Source organism: Ambystoma mexicanum, chromosome 5p, assembly GCF_040938575.1.
Source record: "Ambystoma mexicanum isolate Mex_15411 chromosome 5p, UKY_AmexF1_1, whole genome shotgun sequence".
NCBI lineage: Eukaryota > Metazoa > Chordata > Amphibia > Caudata > Ambystomatidae > Ambystoma > Ambystoma mexicanum.
In genome coordinates this window covers 791487846-791512157 of record NC_090930.1, presented here as the reverse complement: position 1 = coordinate 791512157, position 24312 = coordinate 791487846, and the positions used below count along the sequence as shown (strand labels likewise).

Here is a 24312-nt window from a genome sequence, read left to right as displayed (position 1 = left end):
CGTTATGTTGAAAAGCTATTATTCAATAAGGCATTATTGAAAAATGTCTGTACCATAGAACACTGCAGCCACTACCTACTAGGGTAAACCAGTGATTAAAAAGATTCAGTGACCAGAAAGGTTTATAGTGACATTTTCGAATGTCACAATTTCAAATGCATTTTTCTCGAATGAAAAATGCAGAAAAAAAATGTCAAATTCATTTTTATTCTTATTTTTTTTTAATGTGGGAGTTCCCCCCTAACCCCTGTTTTTATTGACCCTTTTTTTAACTAACTAAACCCCAAAAAAACATATAAAATAAAAAATATATTAGACATTTTTTTTCCGACATTTTTTTTTCCGCCAAAAATGCATTCGAAATTGTTCATTCGAAATTTTAACTGGATACCGACCAGAAACATGTGAACATCACGGAAGACAAGCTCCCTTCCGTGTTCTGGCAGCAGGAGCACACCAGCTGTAACAGTAACACGGAGGGAAGATTACAAAAATACATATGAAGAAGCTCTTTAAATCATAGCCACAACGAACAACACAAACCAGAAACGACACTATATGAGTGATGCCAACTGAGTAATAGAATCGCAAAGCAGAAGCTCGCTCCTGCTAACATTGTAAATAGTGTGGTGTACAGTGACACACAAAACAAGGGCTCTCAAGACAAGGGTACACGCAGGTGGACGGCGTCTGCCCACTTTTTTCAGAGGGCGAATCCAGCCCCCCAACCCCCCAGGTATTTTAGAACCCCTCCCTGCATTTTAGAGGCAGTCTATAGAGTAACTTTGGGGAATTAAACCACGACGTGGGCATTCGAACCGCAGCTGCGGGTACATCACCCCTGCACCATTGAACCAGGTGAAAAATGATAAACGACTAAAGATGAAATGTCACATTTCGGGACTGCACTCTCAGGGAAAACATTGGTATTGATTATTGGGATTGAAAACGTGGACCAAATGTTACACCACCATTATTAGAATAAACTACCGTCTCTTGGTTTTTTGTGTTGGTTGACTTTATGAAAGGCAAATGCCCATTCATCCTGTGCAATGTGTATGGTTATGCAAGGGCAATGGGTGACCATTGCATATTGCCCCTTGATATGCTAATTTCTGGCGATGTCACATCCTATTGCATACGTTAATGAGTCCCCCAACTTATTTTTTTAGGACTTGACCCCTGAAAATAAGACTGTTAAACGGACCGCTTTTCACAGATGTGACCACACCTGCCTTGTGTGTGATGAAACATAGGATAGAAAAAGTGTGACGTTGTGAGGAGGGAGCTTCGAAGATGCGACTCACTTACCTTAACATAAGCGAGATAGTGCTCACACGTCTCCTCCTGGTAGGCCAGCTGGAGTTTGGCGAGGCCAGCCATTTCTCCGGAAGCAACAAAGTAAACCCTGGACTGCAGGCCTTTCTCCCGCTGAGCTATATCAGCCGTGAGGTTGTAAATCAAACCTAAAAAAGATAAAAGTTCCATGAAGAGTGAGGCAAATGCATGGTATCAAATCTTAAACCAAATTGAAACCAAATCTTAATCCATCCACCATACACGTGCAAATGCTGGGTGTCCTAATATTTTGGACTACAACTCCCACTAACTGTTGGCTGGATACTTGCTGGTAAGGTATCATGATATGATAGTTTTTTGGGGAGGTTTTTCCACAGCCCTTTGATTCTGGATGTGAAATCATTTAATCGAATGTTAAAACGGGGTTCTGACTAAAAGCAAGGCTTATACCTCTCTATAATAGTAGCTGTGGCAGAGCAGTCAGTATTCAAAGGGAGAAGAGCTGATCGCGAGGTACAAGAATCCCCCCACAGTTACCCCCAAAGAATACACTGCACTGGTATACTGAGAAAGATGAACTTTATTATCAAATCACAAACAGCATATCTATCACAGGAAATACGTTCCTAGGTTAACACAAAACACACAGTAGCACACAGTGCATGCAAACAGTAATGGTTAGTAAAGACCCAACCCGCACATAAGTTAAATGCGTTGCCACTACCTGGTAGTAGGCACAATACAAAGATAAGAGGGTCGACGAAAAGGGAACCTGTGACAATTGAAATATACATTGAGGCAGTCATGATCAGGACCCCAAAATGCCACCCAGAAATCAGTCCCATTATTCCTATACCTCTAGCAGATAGTAACATAAATGATACCAACTCACACCATACATCATATAAAGCACATAGATGGTCAAATAAGTTAATACTTTAGCTCCTGGCCCAGATAGCCACCAAACGTAGGCTTTGATTAGATTCATAGCATTGAAACCACAAGGGTGCATTACATGCCTATAGAATGGGCACAGTAATAACCAACAGTTAGATATACAATGTAATATTTCAGTAAAACAGGAGTGTAATGCCAAGACCTTACAAATATAGATGCAATCAGGAACACATGCTAAAATACCAGTTATTTGGTATAAAGCAGCAGGGCTGCAAGAGGGATCCAGGAACATGTCCATGTAAAGGAGGTGCCTTCCAAGTTCCATTCGGAGAGATTTAGGTGAGTTCAAAATGTCCCCATTAAAAGAAAAAGGACAACGGCTGTATGCACTGACGTGGTTATGGGGGAAACGTCAGGTAAGTCTGAGTTCTACACCTCAAGTGGGGAGAATGCAGCAATCTACCACATGGATGCTCATGAAAGGTTCCAGTGCTAAGTCTGAGACACTAAAGCCCCAGGAAGAAAGAAAGCACTGAAAGATTTGTGCCGACTGAAGTCTAAAGCAAAATGCAGCTTGTTTGTTTGTTGTATTTATTTGTAACGCGCGCCAGACCCGAGGGTATCAGGGTGCAGAAGAAACAAGAATACTTTCAGCTTAGGGTTACACAGCTGTGTAGGAAGACAGACAGATATAAACAGAAAGGATAAGGTCAGTAGGTTATTAGAGTACAATAGGCAAAAACAATACATCGTAATATAATTAAAGGTTCAGCGTCAACTGGGCATTGAAATAGTATAACTATATACAGTGCAAGATAATGAGATGAGGCTGGCAGGCGGTAGATAGGTTGTATTAGTGGTCATATCCTTTAATCCAATTGATGATGTTGTGTCTAAAGTTCAGGTAGGTTTGGTCCGACCTCAGGGAAGGGGGTAGGGAGTTCCAGAGCTGAACAACTTTGACCGAGAACCGACTCCCCCCAGCTTTGGTAAGTTTGAACCTTGGTAGAATCAGGCAGTTTGAGTTGGCCATTCTCATTGGCCGGTTGGAGGATTTTCTATTGAATCTCTCTATGAGATAGCGAGAAGCAGCGTTATTTAGGCACTTGTGCGTTAACAAGGCAGTTTTCAGCAGGATTTTATCACTAGTGGACAGCAACTTATTCTGTCTCCTTATCTCTGATATGTGTTCTTTTTTTGCTATACCCAGAGCTGGTTTAAGGGCATTATTTTGGAGAATCTGAATTTTGCTAATGATGTACTTATTGGCATCAAGGAATAGGGAGTTACAATAGTCCAACTTGGACAAAATTAGAGCTCTGGCTAAAATAGTACAGCTGTTCTTGGATGGGAATGGTTTGCCGGCTCTAATTAGCTTGAATGTGTATGCAGTGGCCGAGGCCATGGATTTAACCTATTTGGCAAAGGTGAGGGTGGCGTCTAGATAAAAACCTAAGGTTTTTACTTCTTTGTCAACTTTAATACTATTGCCATCGATATTTAAGGTGATGTATTTGTGGCCAAGTTTATTGGGGTTAGAAGTGGTTCCCAAGATGATCAGCTCAGTTTTGTCATCATTCAGGTATAGACCATGTACGGCCATCCAAGCCTGGATGATGAGGTAAATTCTATTCACCAAGGCTAAATCCTTGTCATAGTTCCCAGTAAGTGGTATGAGAATCTGGGTATCATCTGCATAGTTAGCAGTAGGTGATACCAAGAAGGTCAAGATAATTGAAAAGGGGCTTAGTAAATATATTATACATTGTGAGTGAGACACATGAGCCCTGTGGAACTCCACAAGTAATGGGAATGGGGTCTGCAGCTGCTGAAGGTGAGAAGAATCGCATAGTCCTATTACTCAAAAAGGATTGGAACCGGTTTATGGCCTCCTGAGAGAAGTGGGCTGCTAAATCCAAGTGATTACATAGGACCTTGTGGTCCACCACGTCGAACGCAGCCGAGAGATCAAGTAGAAGTGGTACGGCAGATTTCCCATTGTCCTTAATCTCGTCGGTTTGGGCCTTGAGATCGATCAACGCCATTTCTGTCCCATGTTGGGGCCTGAAACCTGACTGACGGACTCCTAATAGTTGGTTATGTTCCAAATACGCCTGTATTTGGAGATAAGCTACCCTGTCTAAAGTTCTAAGCAAAATTGGTACTGCTGTAATAGGCCTGTAGTTGGTGGGTATGGTTGGATCTAATTATTGTCTTTTGAGGAGAGGGAGTACCCAGGACTCTTTTAAATTGCTAGGGAAAGTGCCAGTGGATAATGATGCATTGATTAGCTTTGATATAAAAGGGGATAGGTCTCTGGCAGCATCTTTAATGATTTGGGCTGGGCATTTATCGACCTGGCAGTTTGAAGGTTTGAGGGAGAGAATGACTTTTTCAACCTCAAGTATTGAAACTCTAGAGAAGCTAAAGCAGAGTGAAGGTTTATGTGAAAGCGTGGGAGTACTGACTAGTGGGCTCGTATTAGGTAGGTTGGCTTTTTTATTAGCAATCTTATCCTGAAGGGAGGCTATTTTGTTTTGTATATTAGTACAGCAATGTTTGTCCTTCACATGTCAGACACAAGGACAGGAGTTTCAAGTTCTTTTAGGATAATAAAGTGTTCCTTTATGCTTGAGTTAGTTTGCAGGAATCCATTGTTGTACGTTGCAGTAGAAGGGGACCTGGAGAAGCCTAAGCCACGGACCAGGGGGACCCATGATGGTAAGTATCAAGAATAACCCACCAGTCCCGGACCCAGAGGTAAGTACTCAGAGTGGCATTCCTAAAAGCATGGCTCTGGAATGGCAAAATAGGCCAGTGATGTAAAAGTCTTTTGTTTAAATTTGAATTACAGGATCTGTCCATCCAAGGACTTGAACCATGGACCAACGACGACCCAGATGACCCAAATGAAGACCAAACAGAGCCACCAGCCCAGATAGAAAACAGTGGCCCAGCAAGTGAGGAGGAAACTTGGGGGTTGATGACGGGAAAAGCCAACCCAGATGTCCAATAGCCAAAACAAAAACCAGATCTAAGTGTAAGAGCACAGGACTCAGCTGGTATGGCCGAACCTGGTCCTAAAATTGCTGCACCATGGCTTCAAGACGAGAATCCTCCAGGAGATCTGAAGAAAGGTTTGGGCCTCGACTAGATGTACCGATCACTCATGGGCCGGTCTAAGCCACCCCCAATAACACTCAAGGGCCCTCATCTAAAGGTATTGGTGGTCAGCCAATAAGGCTCACTCTAAATGCTACCAAACACCCAGGTCCATCCACACAGTATGTGCACTGTCTTATCTGTGGCTATGGACCAGTCAAAACCAGCCCAAACCAAACTAGAGGTTTCAAGGCTGGACTCAAAGTGAGCCCATTTTAGGCCTGCCTAAAGCCCCCCACCCTGCCCACCCAATAAAAGCACCACAGAAAATGCCAGAGAGTAGGACTTTAAAAATACATTAGCACCCTAACGGCTGCCAAACAAAAGAAAAAGCTACATTGAGCTACTAATTAAGTAAAATCAGATGCAGCCCTGTTGAAAGGTAAACTAAATTACAGCTGCCAACAGGGGCAAAATAGGGTGCTTAAAAGCACCGCAGTTCTATGCACCTTATGGGCTACCATTGAACCATATACTCAAAAAGGATTTTAAAAGGATGCCAGAGATCCTAGAAACCATATGGGGTGGGGGAGAAAAAGTTTAGGACTCTAGAAACCATAATAGAAAAAAGAAAAGGTTTAGGGGTCCCCTAAAATGGGGGACCAGAACCTTCAATAAAATTAATTCTGTCATAATAATTGGCAAGGACATGATGGTGGTAACGTAATGTATTCTTCCAATCTGAGCATGTTAACCTCATTATGATGTGATTGTGTACTTTGTAATATAGTATTATTTTAGATATTTAAAGCCATACTTGAACACATGTTTGCATCAATTAGAGCTGTAAAGATATGTATCAAAATGTCCAAGTGGAGAATTGGCCCAGATCCCAGCTTCACATATTAATTAGATTTATGTCACCATCGTCATCACTTTATCCAGAAAATCAAAAATAATCCATCAAGGTATAAACATACAAACGGATACACCAGAAAGCAGTCACTTCAGAAAAAAAAATCACATTAATATTTACATCACGCGCCTCCTCACTACGCATTAATGAGTATACTAGGTATGGGGTTTGGGTTGTTCGAGATGCAGAGGGAGGATGTCTGCATTATTTGTGTGTTGCCAAGGGTGGTATGGGGTTTTGGATTGTTGAAGATTGAGTGGCTGGATCCCTGCCTTTATTTGTGTGTTGCCAAGAATGGGCAGGAAGGAGGCAAGTATGGGGTTTGTTAATGTTAATATTAAAGGTTTTTATACCAGGCCAGGCTCTGTTGCCACCTGCGTGGTCTCTAGGTGGTATGGGGTTGGGGACAAAGGATGCCAGGTATGGTTCTTTTGATGGGGACGTGGGGAGGTAGAACAGCAGGTATGGGGTTTGTATTGTGAGGGGTGAGGAGGCAGGGCAATAGGTCTGTGTCTTTTGGCAACTAAACTCATACGTGGCAATTCCCCTGGTTCAGCTCTGGTTTGGCTCAGTGCTTTTTCTTGTTTTTCCTGTGTACATTTATCATGCTGCATGTTTAATGGGTAACGCATCAGTGCAACATACAAATACACAACAAAGAAAGCTAGGAAAAGGAGAAGAGTGAGTAGAAGTGGGGAGGAACTAGCCAAGTGCTGTGGATCTCTCATTTCATGAAAACAAAAAGGTTTAACATGCACAGTTAAAAGGTACAGAGAGGAAAAGCGCACATGGGACTGTCCTTTAGTTACAAATCCACCAAAGCACATTCCCAGAGAGCATCCAGCAGAACCTCTAACTAAAGATCAATTCCATAAAAGACATCCATCAACATAAGGTCATGCTTATTCAAGAAGGAATGACTAACACCTACCTGACCCTTGACCCCACAAAGAGAATGCCTCCTCCTTGGAGACTCGACCAAGCAGAATCAAATCCAGAACGGACAGTTGTAAAACATATTTGATGGATTCTCTCCTTAGCTCCCACCCAGCTTCAAGTCCCTTTAGCTTCAGGAACTGCATTGCGAAGAGGACCCAGACATATGCGTAACATCACTCTGTCCTTTGTCAAAAAGTAAGCCTTGAATGCCTGCTACCGACTTTAGAATCATCATCCATGCCCTTGTCCTCTCTCACTTGGAAGTGGGCAACACGCCCCTTGCTAGAGGGCCTGACCTCCCCCTGGGCCTACTGAAAGCTGGCAAGCATGCTACTGCATGTCGCATCATAGGAATGAAGAAATATGACATTACCCGAAACCTCAAAGACCCAGAATACTTATCCCTAGAAGCCAGCACCACATTCAAAAGGGTGCTCATCACATTCAAACTGTGGCACACAGTTCCATCCTACCTTGCTGAAAAAACCACCAACCCTCGAAGACTCATACACACCAGACGCCACAATACTGTCAGAGTAGAGTCTCTGGGATCCAAAAAAGGAAGGAGCCAGAAAACAGCCCTTAACCTGCCGAGGACCTTGTCTCCTTTGACCCCATTATTAATTGAATGCCCGTCGCTCCCCCTCCACCATTCACCCTCTGTGCCCTCCATCCTTTTATGCAGCCATTTGTTTCAGCATTAAGTGGTAGACACGTTTTAGCTTGAACTACAAGTTCTTATCTCACGCGTTAAAAAAGCACTTTCACCCAACATAATGCCAGGTGTGTAGGACCTTCAAATTGAACAGTTCTAAAGTTAAATTGTCCGACAAATGCCCATTAAAATCCTACCAGTTCCTCCGAAATATAGTTCAATACACAAACAGGTCACCTGTGTTCCATTATAAAAAGCAATTGGTGGATAATAACGTTTTAAAAGTAGAATATTAATGGTGCTACCATTACAAAAAAATTACTTCCAAAAGCACTCCATAGTCAGTGACGAAGAGCTCCTGGAGAGAATAATGTTGTTAGGAAAAAGAATTAAGTAAGATAAAAAACAATACAAAGTGTACTCTATTGAAATAACAATACAATAATACTTACAAATCCACAGTGCAATCTTTCCATCCACCCCAACACATGTCTACTTATGGAGCCGTAAATAAATGTTCATTTTCTTTACACAAAATGAATGCTACTTTGCGCATTAAAGACAAACTACTTTTAGCCACACACATCACGCTGCAAAAACCGATCTACTTTCAATGTGCCATTAAACAAGGTCCCCAATCCCAAACCACGCCCCTTCTTCACCCACATGTAAGTACATAACGGGGAAACCTCTGTCTACCTCTAACAACACCTCTTAAAACAGAGGGGGCGATCCACCTGTTCCTGACTCCAACTGACACCAAAGCACTCACTTCTCTAACATTCCATTACACCAATCACAAACTACTCCAAACGTTCATAAAACAGAAAAAACAGAGGCACTTTACTGATGTACTTGAACATGTTCTAGTCTCTAAAATGTATTATTGTCTCTACATGTATGAACCAAAAAACTATATTTTTTATATTTCATCATCTGTGATTAGATCAGTTTAAACTTCAGTTGCTTTTGGTATATGTTACTTTTAATGGGGGCTTCAATTATTTCATTTTCAATCTATTGCATTTTCAAGCTGATAATTTTCAGTCTCGAAAAATTGATCGCTTGGGATAATTTACCTTCAGTAACATATAGTCCTTCAGCTGCACCCAGGGCAATAATGTGGGGTTGGATAATTATTCCGCACTCATGAATCCTTCCTCGGTTTATTGGGATTAAATAATTAAAGACACATTAAGGAATTGGAGGCATACTACTTCTGTGACAGTTAAGTATACTGGCATAATAACATTATTTTTTTTTTTTATTAAGCATTTAGTGTATAGAAATACAAACTTTTTGCTTTTTTTTCTTCAAAAAAAGAAAAGAAGAAATGTTCTTTTTGTGCCTTCCTTTGAAGGCCAAGCAACGATAACATTATAACATTATAACATGTATGGCATTAGCACAGCAACATTTTAAGCAGCTAACAGCAGTTGTGGGAAGAGGCAGTACTTGTATTTGCTTTATACAATGGTTGTATCTTTCACAACCTTCTCAGTTGGGAGCATTTGCATATCACACCTTAGTTATCTGCATTGTCTCCGGTGCAAGATTCCTCCATTAAGGGTTTGGGCAGAGTGTAGGATTCCATGGGGAATGTATCACCTATTCTACAAGGAGTATTATAAGAAGTAAAATGGCTGCCAAGGCAATGGACTCCAGTCAATTGAAACAAATAGAATAAGCAGGGAAATGGCCCTTGGGCGAGGCATATAAAAACGTGAGTTGTTCAATGCTCAGACTAGAAGTGTGTTACGGTTGCTTCATGTACTGTAGGCAGTGGTAAGAACCCAGGAAAATTACTTTTAGTCTACCATTACAAAAACCAATCTTCCTTAACAATGACTTTTCAACATGTTTTCACATGCAAGAGATTTAGGCAATTTCAGCATTATGTTTAGTGGAAATGACGTCACTTTCCGAGGGAAGTCTGACTCAGAATCCACTTCATTGCTTCCCATGCTTGGACCTAACATGGCAGCACTTAGAGAATGGCTATTTGTGGATTGCTCTTGGTCAGGCTCACTTCCTGTTGCGAAATCAGCCTACAAGCAATGAGCGCATGGAGACCATCTTTAAGAGGTTTTCCGGCAAACACAGAGTGACTGAAATATGGCAGAAAAATCAGCACCCCAGATGTTGTGCTTTCACATTCTGTCTCAATACCAAAACACTGTTTGCTAAACAATAGTTCACACGCCTATGAGCAACAGTAAGTGGAAGCTGCTGAAAAGTTGCTCTATGCATGATCGTTGTTTTGTTCTCCCTTGTTCCCGTCCCTTGCCTTGTCGTGCTCTGAAACACTTTTGTATGAGCGCGATATAAATAAAATATCAATTCAATGCAATATGTATGCTTTATTTATTTATTTTGTTTTAGTTCATTAAGAACTTATCCCAAAAATATAAAAACAATAAATAAGCAGTTAGCAGGTAAAATCATAGAATTAATATAATCGTGCAGCGTACAGTTGATGACCAATATGTACAACAGATTCCTAGTTAAAATGCTTCACAATCGATAACCATAAACAATAAAGTGCGATATGCGTTGAAGTGGAGTCCGTGTTGAGGCAGAAGCTCCAGAAATCTTGAGTTTTGATTGATTCATAATCATGAACTAGATCTCCTAACATGTTCATATATTGCGTGCCTAATTTAGCACACTCCGTGAACACATGCCTGGATGCAGAACCTTGCCTTGAGAGGTAATTTCAATCTGGGTCCCGAGATGGCTAATAGGGGTAATTGATTAATATAAAGCAAGAGTGATGTTCTTAGCACCGCTGGATCAGGGCACTGCAGTAAGTAAGACTGAGGCTTCTTATAATAATGAGTAACCGTGGCTACGCTCGCATGGCTACATAGCTTGGTTAGATGGCCATAATTGTTACCCCTATCCCATTTATCAAATCTTCTTGCAAAAGTCTCAAGACTTTTGCTTCGTGCCAAGTCCGGGGCCCAGTCCATGTCGACAAACAGATCATTGTTTAACCTCTGGAAGTTACAGCCTCTAACACGTGGCTCCACCTCATAGTTCTCACCAATTTTAATTAACAGCAAGTATTTGGGCGTGTTTTTAGATTTAAGGAAAAATGTGCCTCTATTTTTAATGCTAATCCTCTTACTGATATAATATCAAGTTCGAGACTCAGGTATTCCATCGATGTTGACTTGGTGAGGCCCAGAATACTACTCTCAGCGCTAACACCTCAAGTCTGTACAACACAGATGGACAGAACCATTGTTTGTATAGCGTTAATATGCCTTCCATAGAATATCCTGCATATTGACATGCAAATGTACGAGTCAAATATGTTAGCTGCTTGGCTTTCCTAGAGTTCATTTCTTTTATACTTTCATAATTAGGCGATTGGGCATTTCAAGACCCAGTTACGAGTATGTATCAGTGTATTCAATTTCCCCTAAGATAGCAGTCATGGATAACTTATTCACATTTTGTGCGGTTACTAGCATTAATCTAGTTTTGCTTAAATTGACAATAGATCTTCCTCACCAGCAAATAAGCCCAATTCATTCAGCATGGCTTTCATACCTTTTTTAGTGGGTTGGTTAGTGGTGGCGCTCAATCATACCCCCTCCGTTTTGGCCACCTGTTGCATGCGTCTCTGCCAGTTCCATCCAGTCTCCCTCATATATTCTGTGCAGAGATGTGGGTTCTCAGCAGGGCTGTACAGTGGTGATGCCTCCTCAACCCCGTTGTTCATACTAATGGGTGTCTACACCACTTTTGTCCCCTTGCATACCCTGGTGTGGAGCCACGATAGCCTCCCTGGGCCCCTTGAGGCGAGGAGCGACCTCTTCCTTGTGCCCTACAGCTTCGATGCTCCCAATTCTCTCCATAGACTCTGGGAGGGCCCTCCATGGGAATAGGTGCACCCGGGTCTCCCTCCCACTCAGACGTCTCTCCACCTCCCTGAACTTTGTTGTGGTTCGTTCTAGTCCTTCGTCTTGGCATTTGTGTGTTCATGCCAAGGGGAGGGGGGGGGTGCTCATTCATTTTCATCCAGTTCTGAGTTGAAGAGCCAGGTTTTTAGGAATTTTCTGAATTTTAGGTGATCCTTCATGTTTTGTATTTCTCTCGGGAGGGAGTTCTAGATTTTAGCGGCTAGGCAGGAGAATACTGATCCACTGAGTATTTTCCTTGTGTATGGTTTAGGTTCCAGGCGGATGTCATTGCTGGATCTGAGTGTTCTGGTCAGGTGGTCAATTGTGATTTTCTTTTGCAAGAATTCTGCTCCTTGGCCGTGGAGTGCTCTGTGAGTTATGCACATTTTGAATGTGATTCATTTTTTGACCACCAGTCAATGTAGCATCTTTAGCGCTGGAGTGATATGGTCCCTTCATGAGAGTTTGTGGAGAAGTCGGGCTGCTGTGTTCAGTATACGTGGCAGTTTCTTTAGTAGATAATCCGGCATTCCAAGGTATTGTTGTTGGCATAGTCTATCCTGCACATGAGGGAGATGATGGACAGTGTTTTGTGCGTGAAGTAGAGGAATGGTAGAATCTTTATGATTGTGTGCAGGTGGAGGAAGCATTTCTTGATTATTGCATTTACTTGGGGTTCTAGGGTAATCTGGTTGTCCATTATGATTCCAACGTTTATGACTATTTTGGATGGCATGGACGCTGTTCCTATTCTGTGGGCCATGGGATGTATCAGTTGCTTCCCTGGTTTTTGGATATAATCATGATTTCGGCCTTGCCTGGGTTGATTTTGAGGCTGTTTGTGTTCATCCATTCGTAGAGTTCTTTCAGACAGTCTACAAGCGTTGTGTTCTCCTCTTGTACATCTTCGATTTTGTCGATGATTTGGGTGTCATCTGCGTAGTTGTAGCAGGTGATGATGTGCCTTTTGATGAGGTTGATTAGTGGAGTCATGTAGATGTTGAAGAGGAGTGGGGATAGGGAGGATCCTTGGGGTACTGTGGATTTGAATTGTTTTATCGATACTGTTTCTGTTATTTCAGATAGGAAAGATTTAATCCAGAGTCAGTGATCCCTATGTCTTCTAGTCTCTTGATGAGGATGTTGAGGCTGACTGTGCAGAACACTGCAGCGAGGTCAAGTAGTATCAGTGCTGAGTTTGTGTTGGAATCTACATTGGTCTTTAGGTCATCCAAGAAAGAGAAAAGTGTTGTCTCTCTCATGGGTCTGAAGCCTGGTCCAATAGTTGGTGGTTTTCTATGTGTTCCAGTGTTTGTTCACAGACATAGGTCTCTAGCAGTTTAGCCGGACAGGGAATGTTTGATATCGGTCTGTAGTTATGAGAGGTCTTCCACATCGGCTGTAGTATGCTTGAGGAGTGGTTGATGTACTCAGATTTGAAAGCCTGCGGTACTCTCCCCATTGTGAGCGATTCGTTGAAGAGCTTCTGTGGCATTCCAATGGCGTACCCTGTCTAAAGATTGATTTATAGATGTCTGGTGGGCAGGGGTCCACGGGGGAGCCTACTTTGTTGCTATGTTTCACCAGCTTGATGAATCTCTCTCCTGATATTTGAGTGAAGCTTTGCAGCTTGTTCTGTGGTCCCAGGGGAGGTGGGTTTGGTGCACGGTCTGGTTGACTGGTCTGCATTGTATGATTGGTATGTCAGTGATTTTATTTTTAAAGTGGTCTGCAAAGTCATTGCATAGTTTTTGTGATGGTACCAGTGTGTTGTTGCATCCAAGTGGGTTTCTCATCTCATTTATGATTTTGAATAGTTCTTTCTGGGTGTTGGTGGCTTTCTTGATTCGGTTGTCATAGAATTTCCTTTTGGCTTTGAGAATTTCCTTTTTATATGCTTGGATTTGTTTTTCATAGCTTATTCATTTGGCCTGGTCATAGTTTTCCTCCATGCTAGTTCAAGTTTTCGGTTTGTTTATTTCATTGTATTGAGGTGGGGGGTAAACCATCTTGCCACTGCTTTCATTTGTGATGGGATGAATGATTTTTTCGGGAAGACGCTGTCTATTGTTTCGGCAAACCATTTCTGGATTAAGTCTGTTTTTACATCTAGGTCGGTTCCGTCCAGGTTTGCGGTTGATGGTTTAGAGGATTCCAGTTGTTCTTTTAAATTACTACTTTTGATGGTGTTCCAGTTTCTTTTCCAGATCACAGGGAGATTTTTGGGCTGTTTGGGTGTTTTGTCTGGTAGTTGGATCAGGAATGGTATGATGAGGTGGTCGCTTCAAAGTATTCTCCACCCCTGATCTGCATATAACATTGCCACAACCGTGGTGCCACCTACTCTAGGCGGTGCGAAAAACCTAAGGATTTTTCTACTCCCCGGGGATATTCTACACAGATGGCCAGGGACCGGCCATGCTTTTGGATCCCAACTCTGGGGGTGGACAAGCGAGGGAGGATCACCTGGGTGGAGGGTCCTCAGGGATTGGGGAGGGAATACCCGAAGGTGAGACATGGTATCCCCCCTTCCTTGATAGTGACCTTTGCAACCCTCCCTAAGTCTTCATAGGGTATGGTCAAGCACACACTCCTCCTTTCCCCAAATACTATTTGAATACAGAGACGAAGAAGAGGAAGTCAAGAGGAGTGCAGACTTCCTATGAGAAACACCACTATGGTACTGGGAAGAGGAAGATGCAGATCAAGGACATCAGCTTTCCCAACGGACTTGTCCCACTAACAAGGCCAGGCAGGTTCAGGCAATTGATTTCAACTGTGCCCACCTGCAGCCTGATAAGTAATCAGGTGAATATAAAAGGAACACACATGAATGAGCTGGTTGACGAGCAGGAGTGGTAGCAGAGCCAGTGATGGCCAAAACAAGGCAATGGAGAGCGAGATGCCGGGACGAAGAAGAAGAAGCTGGGTGTAGCAGGGGAAAGTGCAGTGAGAAGGCCGTGTTTCGAGAGAGCAGTGGGGCATGCCATTCCCATACTTTATGTGGCCAGAGAGGTGCTCGTTCCCCTAGGGTAAAGCAGCAAGCACAGGAGGGTCTGAGGGGCAGGTGGAGGGACCTTGACCTCAGGCAGGAAAGCCGCTGAAGGAAGGAGCGGTGAAGTCCATGACCGGTGAGTTTCAGAATGAGAAAGAAACCCGGGACCAATTAGGAAAAGACTGTATACTTTGTAATGGTGTGATCGCAAGTGAAAGAGCACTCGTTCCTGAAAGCCGCCGGGACACCACTGAGATGTGGAAAATGAGAAAGAAAATATGAAAGGATATAAAGTAGCAGAGTGATCCCGTATAACATTATACACATTTGAAAGTAAAAAGAAGCATTGCGACAGCAGAGGTGCTGTGCGTGAGTTAAGTGTGAGTGAAATTGAAATCCCTTTGAAAAAGCTCCACAGTAGAAAGGGAGCTAAACGTAAACTGAAGTAAGATCAAAGCTGCAAAAATGGATAAATGAGAAACTGTAAGTAGACTTAGAGTGTTGAGAAGCAATGGGGTGGCCCCCAGCCAGGAGGCGGGTCCAGGAAGGCTGAAGAGACCCCACCCTAATAACCAAACACAAAACATAAGCACAGGTAGGCACATAGTTGCGCTACCTGTAATGGGTGGACTGTGTGGTCTGCAAACTGTGCCACAACCAAGGGGGTGAAGGGGCCTAGGTGTGAGAAAGAATTGTTTGACATACTAAAGTTGAAAGTCAGAAGGACTTGGTTTTGCATGGGGAAGTGAGTCACACAAGCAACAAGTGAAGAGTGATATATTCTGATGGAACTTTTGGAAGTTATACTTTTGTTTTGAACACTATTAAGTTGGCCAAATCCCACACACCCTATTACTTTGTAGAAGTGAGGGCAAGCATAGGTTTTGACACAGACAGCAGTTTACTTTTAACTGGCAGACTTAGACTTTCCTTAGTTTTCCTTTATTAGAGAATATTCCCACCTTAGAGTTAGGGCAAGATAGTTATTTTTCCTTCCTGGCCACCAGAAATAAAGGTTTTTCCAAATCTATTTATTTGTCTGTGACATATATTGATACCATGCCTGTCTGACAGGTGGGCATTTAGCTTTTGGTTCCAGCTGTGCTGGCAAATCTGCTATGTACAAATTAAAAAGCAGGGGAGCCAGTACGCAGCCCTGCTTCACTCCCCTGTTAATAGCCAAAGTGCCGGAAAGTACACCACCATTGCCTTATCAAATTTTAGCAGTTGTGTTAATGTGCAGCTCAGAAATGACATGCAGTAACCAAGGAGGACATCCCATGATTCTCGGTTTTCTCCATAGACTTTCTTGATTTACCTGATTTAATGCTGAACAGAAGTCAACATAGGTTATACGAAGGGGACGCCCCTGCATATGTCCATCCCGGTAATTGCAGCATCCAAAAACCTTATGTTATGGGTCATATCTGAGGCGGGACGGAAGCCAGTTTGGAAATGATATAAAACATTATATTCATCTGCCCATGCTTGAAGCTGTATTAACACAAATGTTGCGAAGATCTTGCCGGTGACATCGAACATTGCAGCACTGACAGCAGATTGTAGTTCTCCGGTAGAGTATGATCACCTTTTTTAAATACCGGGATCAAAATGGACAGCTGCCAACATGCTGGGACATCACACTCCGAGTAAACCTTATTACACAAAAGAAGCAAAATTCGAGCCCATCCCGCTGAGTCATTTTTTATGACATCTGTAGATAATCCATTAGAATTTTTCAGTTTTGCTATTGATGCCCAGAGATCTGCAAGATTAAACATCATAAGCCGCAAGGGTTTTCCTTCATAAGGACCATCATGTGCATCGACAGGAGAAAACATTTTATCTTCAATTGACGTCTTCCAAACGTGCTCCAGAATTTGATTTATCATTTGTGCGCTCTTAGTACCCCTTGCCACATTGTACGGGGATTGTGCCTCCTCAGAGCCACAACCATGCGTTGCCAGTTAGAGATTATCCCAGCAGCTTTATTCCTTTTTAATCAGTTATGATAGGTATTCTTCACTAGCTTTAAGTATGGAATTGAGAGGGTGTGCACTCATCTTTATTTGTCGGAAGTCCCTCTCCATTTTCTGCTTTGAATCAAGAATTTCAACATTAAAGGAGCATGCTCTTAATTTATCGGAAGCTTCTTGCAACCGACCCTTAAATATAAGGAGCACCGTGAGTCATGTACCAAAGAGCCATACATGCCTTATGTATATTGGCATGAGACCAACAGAGGCGGTTGCCTTCATGATTTACTTTTGCTTCACCAGTGCCCAAATCCTTTAGACTTTCTAGAATCAGATTTATATTAAGACTAAGTAAGGCATATTTGAGGCATGGTTACTATATTGATTAGATACCACTTCTAAATCGAGCACACCCTCTAGAAATGCATTATTCCCAAAATCATAATCAAGACTTGCTCATTTAGTCCCTGAATACCAGGTTGCCTTCCCCGGATGGTCACTCCTTGTCCGACCATTGAGCTCATCGATTTCCCATTCTTTCAGGAAGAGCAACCACAGTGAACCCCACGAATTGTACTACCTCCAACTCTCTCTTCCTAAACATATCACCTCTTGAGCTCTCGGCTCATCCACTTCCAACTCTCTGAGGGTAAGTTGCTTTTCCAAGCAGAGAGTTGGGGGCAGATCTCTATCCTCGGCTGGGGCCTCTCACTGGAACAGCCTCCCTGGCTCTCTCAAACTTGAGCGGAACCATCTCCAGTTCAGGAAGCAACTCAAGACCTTCCTCTTCGCTTCTGCTTTCTCTCTTCCTCTCCCCTGCTGATTGCCGACTGCTCCACACACTGGCCACCTGACTACTCTCTGAACTTGGGCCCAGGCTCCTGCATGTCCAGTTGCACCTTGCACTGCCTACCGGCTCCCCTAGCACTTGTGGTCTGCATCTGTAACCCTACAGTCCCTTCTCTCTGCAGTTATGAGCCACCCAATAGCTGCACTTCTTGATTTACCTGCACTAAGCAACACGTTAGCTGGAATTTTGAGTGAACTGCACTTCTCCCTCCAACCTCCCCCCCCCCAGCACTTCTCCTTTTCTTCTTCCCTGCTCTTGCACGATCTGAATAACACAGGGCCTAGTAAGATTGTTGTTTTGTCCCACCTATGTTTCCCCCTCCTTGTCTTGTCAAGCCTAGAAACACTCGTGTACAGGTGCGTTATAAATGCCATATCATATCATATCATATCATTGCACGTTTTCTAAATCATCTCACTTCTAGGTGCTACATGCCGATAAGATACAGTTGGTGAGGGCACGCCGCAACGTGTGCTAATGTCGCCACCAATCAGTAGGACATCATTGTCATAGGAATGCCCCCAGGAGGTAATGATCATTTCTATATATTCAAATACTTCCACAGTTTTCAAACCACCTGCAGGATTGTAGATATTTAATATCAACATACGGTTTTCAACGTTACTATTTTTAAATCTAACCTCCACAGTCAAGACATTGCTTGGCCGTTGGCGGAGTCACTAATGAGGAGTGTAGCTCTTGAGATACCCCAATAGTCAGGTCGCCGAAAGGGCGACCCGTGCTCCCTTTTTTTGCATGAGCATGGTATAATGTATATCCATCCATTTGAATTGGCAACAGTAACCACGTCTCTTGTAGCATAAATACATGGAATTCTAGTGAAGCATCTCCGGAGAGAAAATTAGAGTGGCCCCTGGTATTCCAGCAGGCTACTCTACATATTAATTCTGAGAGGCCCTCCCAGTCAGGTAATGCACTATTCAACCATTTCCACCACCAAATGTTATCAAAATTGTGGGCATTATGCGTGGAGACCCGAGGTACATGTCAACCATAATCCCGAAACACACTGCAAACATTAATTAAATAAATGAAGGATATTTTATTTGTATTTTTAAAGCGCTCACACAGCCCACGGGCATCACGGCGCTGTTACAGGAATTGTTTTTTTTTTTTGTTGCATAATTGTTTTTTTTGTTGGTTTTAGTTACGTATTTATAATGTGCTTTAATACCCAGAGGTTTCTAAGCACAGACCGGGGGATTGAACCTGTGTTGCTCTGTGTCGTCTTGCTTCCACAGCAAACACGTTGCCGCTAAGCTATCCTCGATAGACAGGTAAAGGGGTTAAAATGGGTCGGGATGGAGATGGGGTGGCGTTATAAGGGTAAAAAAAACAGATAACTTGGGGGAAGGGGGGAACCTCCCAAATAAAAATTAAAAAAAGAAGAAAATTCTGTGTTTTCCAGTACTTTGTCTGCGATTAAATTTACCACTCTGAAGTTGTGGTTGGTAAAATCACATGTAACCTTTCTTATCTAATTCAAACCCCAAATAGAAGTCATTCATGCTGCAAGCATATCAATGCTGCAGTTTCCAAAAGGGAACAGTGTATTTGAGACATACTGCCATAAGCCTCCCTCAGCGGTTCAATACAATCAAAATCCCTTGAGCTTAAAATACGCAAGGGGGGGAATTTTGAAAAACAGCTTTAAGAGGTCTGAACGATTGCTGCGGCTTTTACTGTTGCTCGATGACTTCCCCCCAATTGGTAGCACACGACAATCGAATGCACGCCCAAGCGCAACTTTATACGGAGAGCCCTTGCGTCTTCCACACTGCCTGGTTCTGATCCTGAATTCACCGCTGCAATGTCGCCACTTCATTTTGAAGGTGTCTCTTCCAAGACGGGCTGCAGGGAGCTCATGTTCAAATGAACAGCCTCATCACGCAAACTGTGTCCTAGGCAGAACCAATGTATCCTTCTAGGAATTACCACTTGCTCCTGCTCGCCCTTCAGTGAGCTCTAACTTGCTCGTTGAAGTACAAGTCCCATTGCGCAGTGAGTAACAGAGCGCGAGCAGGGAGTTATTGTCAATATCACAAAAAGAAGTGTTGGTATTCTCCTGCTGGTGTCGGGCTACTGTAGTTGACTGCTTGCCCTGGAAGCAACATTCATCCACTCTTCTTCACGGGTCAGGCCCAGCTTCAACATCTGTGTGAAAATATGTTATTTTGCTGTTTGCACGTACAAGGGCAGTAGTGTTGGCATCGGTTGCTGTATCCCCTCCCCGTATAATGGAGGTATACACGCATTTCGTCGACCACTTTTTCATCGTGGGACTTTTCATCGCCGACCCTTTCATCGCCAACATTTTTTAAAAAAAAAATGTTTGGGGGGGTGTTTGTGCGGGTTGGGGTATGATTATTTAAGTAAGGGAGGGGGTTGGGGGGCGCAGCCCCCCACCCCCATAAATTTACACACAAAAAAAAAAGTTGGCGATGAAAGGGTTGGCGATGAAAAGTCCCACCATGAAAAAGTGGTCGACGAAATAACGTAGAACCATAATGGAAACCTGTGTTTCTGGAGGTGCGGTCCTCTTATTCCCATTCACCTTTCCGTAACATTAGGCTTTACAGAAATTATAGTTCCTGGATTGGCATGGGACTTTACCCGGCATGTTGCTGATCAGGTGGTAAAGCTATTAGGAAGAGGACCGCAATGCTACAAACGTAGGCCGGGTTATACACACACAGGTGGAACTATATAATAACACTGAGTTGTTTCACAGTTATAAATCGTTTACCTCGTGGGCCCTGGGGGGTCGGGGTTAAGCCGGATACAGGACAGAACTTTACCCGCAGTCGTCAGACCCGCAACCGACCACAAACAGACCACTAAGCGTCCACTTGCCAGTACACGCTGATAATGTGGTTAAATGACTTCTCTCAGCACACAGTTTGTGTAGCACCGCCTCCAGCAAACAACATGAAGAAAAGACTCCAGGTAATCTCAATCTACAAACAGACCACTTAGCGTCCACTTGCCGCTCCGCGCAGTGCTACACGCTGATAATGTGGTTAAATTACATCCCTCAGCACAGGGTTTGTGTAGCACCGCTTCCAGCAAACAACGTGAAGGAAAGACTCCAGGTAATCCAAATCCACAAACAGATCGCTTAGCGTCCACTTGCCGTTCCGTGCAGCACCACGTGCTGATAATGTGGTTAAATGTCTTCTGTCAGCACAGAGTTCGCGTAGCACTGCTTTCAGCAAACAACATGAAGAAAAGACTCCAGGTAATCCCAATCCACAAACAGACCACTTAGCGTCCACTTGCTGCTCCGCACTGTATGCTTTATACAGATGTTTAACATGAACTTGGCAAGTGAAAGATCAACAAAATTGACAAATGATGCCATGTCATCAGGATCAACTTAATATTTTGACTTTTAGTCAACAGCACTTTGTAGTTTTGTTTTGTTTTGATTTCATTATGTGTAGGTGCTTACAAATCCCAGCCTACAAAGTGCTGTTAGCTAAGAAGGAAAGCCTTGAAATGAATGTGGCTTTTATAGCTTGCATGTAGGCATCTTTGATTCACATTTGGAATGGATGCTTAATTGCCCAATACATATTGCAGCATACTATCTTAGAAAATAATGCAATAAGTATTTATGTATAGGGTTTTAGAAAGCACAAAATAGGCTGTTAGCAATGGAGAACTGTGCGTGCAGTGGAGGATGACCCATGATATACTATGTTATGGTATGGTATGTTATGTTATACTGCACCCATCAGATCACCGTGGGGATCTGATGATACTGAAGCTTGTCAGGATAGAGGCGTATTGTGCCCTCTGCCTGGGGTAAACCAGACCATGGTCTATGGTACAAAAGGAACGGGTGAAAATGTGAGAGGATAAGAGAAGTTGAAGCAGTAGTATTAATAGTATTATTACAGTATTTATTGAGTGAAAACCTAGCATCGGGAAGCAATGAAGCGCTTTGAAGTCTTAAGGGGAAGAACACAGTGAAGGGAGCAGAGAAACAGGAAGCGGAGAGATAACAAAAGTGGAGGCCAGGCAAATGACAGCAAGGTATCTACAAAGGGTTGTCCGTGGTCACCACTTCTCTATGAGAATAGAAATTAGATTCAGGCCATGAATGGTATATGGTTCACAATAGAACTCACAGACACCAAGAGAATCTAGTTAGCACCAATCCTTCCTGGCAGGAATCTGTCAGGAAACCAGTGGAACTTAAGAGGTCAATACCGCTCCAAGTTGTATTACTTTTTATATAAATTACTATAGAGTAACACTGATTGAAAATCAAGTAAATTAAGTTTTTAATGGCAGACACAAACATTCAATTTATTGTCCAATGCATTTTGGATATCAAATATCCATGTTCTGGGACATGTCTTGTTTGTGTTAAATTTTTAAAATGACACGCTGCATGTATCCATCAATGTCAATTATTTGGTCGGAACATCTTATGTGTTGGCGAAAGGATCCAAAATGTTGCTTGGATATCAACATTTTGGAGGTTAGCAAGCAATCTACAAGCAACCATGGGAGGAAGCAGTGGGGAGCAGAAGACCCAGTCTTCTGGTAGGGTGGGGAGTTGAGAGTGTGTGGACCTAGGTGTTAGAGAGGAGCCATTTTTTGAGTGTCTTCAGTTCCTTCCTGAACTGTAAAAGTGAGGGGGCGGGTTTGATGTTGACATGGGGGATGTTCCAGAGTCTTGTGGCATAGACAGAGAAGGCCTGTCTTCTGGTTCTTTCCTTCCTGCACTGGCGGCAGTGGTCGAAGTGGGTCAGAGCGGATTAGAGCAGTGCTCCTCTACTTTAAAAAAAAATGTTTTACTGGTCCTATACTTTTATTTTAAAAGGAAACCATTCCGGAATGGTTTGCTTTTAAAATAAAAGTGTAGGAAGAAGTTTAATCTTGCACTTCAGTGCAATGCACTAAACATTCCCTTACACATCAGGTGATATATATGATTGGTTATTTATAACGCGCTTACTATCCACAGGTTTCTAAGTGCAGACCCGGGGATCGAACCTGTGTTGCTCCGTGTCGTCTTGCTTCCAAGGTGAGCATGTTGTCCCTGAGCTATCCTCCCGAGACTGTGTTTGGGGATTTGGATTGAGCGTGGGGGGGCCTTGACAATGGGGTTTGTGGGGGCTGAGGGCAGGCCAGCAGGGAACATAGTTCCACTACTTCTTTTAGTACACTCCGACCACTGACAGGTGGAGTTCACGTCTGCACATGTCCTTACTTCTTGTGGATCGTATGTCTCCGGAGACGCTGAGTTTCTCAGTGAGGAAGCTTGCAGACTTCAGGATCACAGCCTTGTAGATGATGCAGCATGATTTGAAGATGATACAGGCTTGCAGCAGGAGCCAGTGCAGTTTGATGAGGGTTGGCATGATTTGGTCGGATTTGCAGAGTCCTTTGATGAGTCGTGCTGCAGCATGCAGGACACAGGGTAGTCACCTAAGGCCATCCAAATAGGATTTCAAGGCGAGTTGTCTGTCGATGTCAAACCCATGGGATTTGGCGCAAGTAGCCAGCTGGGGTGTAAAGTCCTCGAGGTTCATAGCAGAGAGTCAGGTGTGGATGTCGGGGTGTTCAGTGTTGTTGGTCAGCAGTAAGAATTCTGTCTTGGAGGGGTTGAGATTCAGGTAAGTGCTGGACATCGAAGGCTGATCAATGTGAGGCAGGCCTTGAGCCACTGGATGTTTTTGATGGAGGATATATTGAGGCACCTGTGTATTGGTGAATGTTGTGTAGATCAGAGATTGAAGATCACAGGGTAAGAGGATGGATCCTTGCAGGACTCTACAGTTGATGGGTAGAGTTGGTGATCTGGAGGAATCCATTTGTACGAACTGGTGGCGACTTTGGGAGAAGGATAGAAACAAGACAGATACACAAATAGAACGGGACACAGTTGTTGTGGGGGAGGGGATATGCTTGTGGTACTAGGGCTGCATGGGTAATCATCTTAAGTGGATCAAGCAAGTGTTGATTGGAAGGAAATGGGATGAAACTTGCCTGTGATACCCAGCATTGTTCCTTGAGGTCAGTTTCTAGTGCAGTGATTTAATGGTACTAGAATTCGTATGGTTTTGTGATGGGCTTGAGATGTGCTCAAGCATGCCCTTAAAGTGTGGAGGCTTTTTCCACAGAATATCTTTAAACATCCCTCCCAGTAAACCAGATGGCTAACATGGCGTGCCAAGCCACCTGCCGGAACAAAGAGTCTGCCGTGTGAGCGTGAATGCAGGAACATAAAGGGGGAAATGGTAGGTGAAGAAGTGGGAATCTTGAACCTCCCTTAGCCATATCTGTTTGGCAACTTGATGAGGGAAGAGATTGACTGATCATTCATAGATGATTCGATAAAGTGTTACGCCTTACCAAATTACAGTAGCACACGCCCAGCTATAGTGAGAAAATATAGCCTGAGCTCCGGATCCAAGCGGTGGTCAATAGACTGTAAAAAGACAAATCTGGATGTGCGTCGAAGAGCGCAGCTAGGGAGACATGGGGCAGATGCCTGTGTCACGTGCAGAGGTGCAAGGGGGTACAGCAGGGGGTGAGTGCACATGTTAATGTGTAAACTTAAATTTGTATATTAAACTCTTACATCAAATAATATTTGGCACAATGTTATGCCAGTGTTCTGATTTTAAAATAGCAATGAAATGCTTGCTTCCATTTGTGGGCTAATAAGTGAGAAGTGGTGGCATAAAGTCCAAATCCCAGCTCACGTGATTAGAAATGAGAAAGAATTGGGGAA

General features: G+C 43.2%; 1 protein-coding gene across 1 annotated transcript in view; it reads right to left on the bottom strand.

Moving 5' to 3' along the window:
* Nucleotides 1-24312, bottom strand: part of ITGA9 (integrin subunit alpha 9) — a 1159507-nt gene that overhangs the window by 777249 nt on the left and 357946 nt on the right. The window contains exon 15 of the mRNA XM_069613210.1: nucleotides 1312-1466. Coding sequence (XP_069469311.1) covers nucleotides 1312-1466 — 155 coding nt within the window. The remainder of the gene's footprint in view (nucleotides 1-1311; nucleotides 1467-24312) is intronic.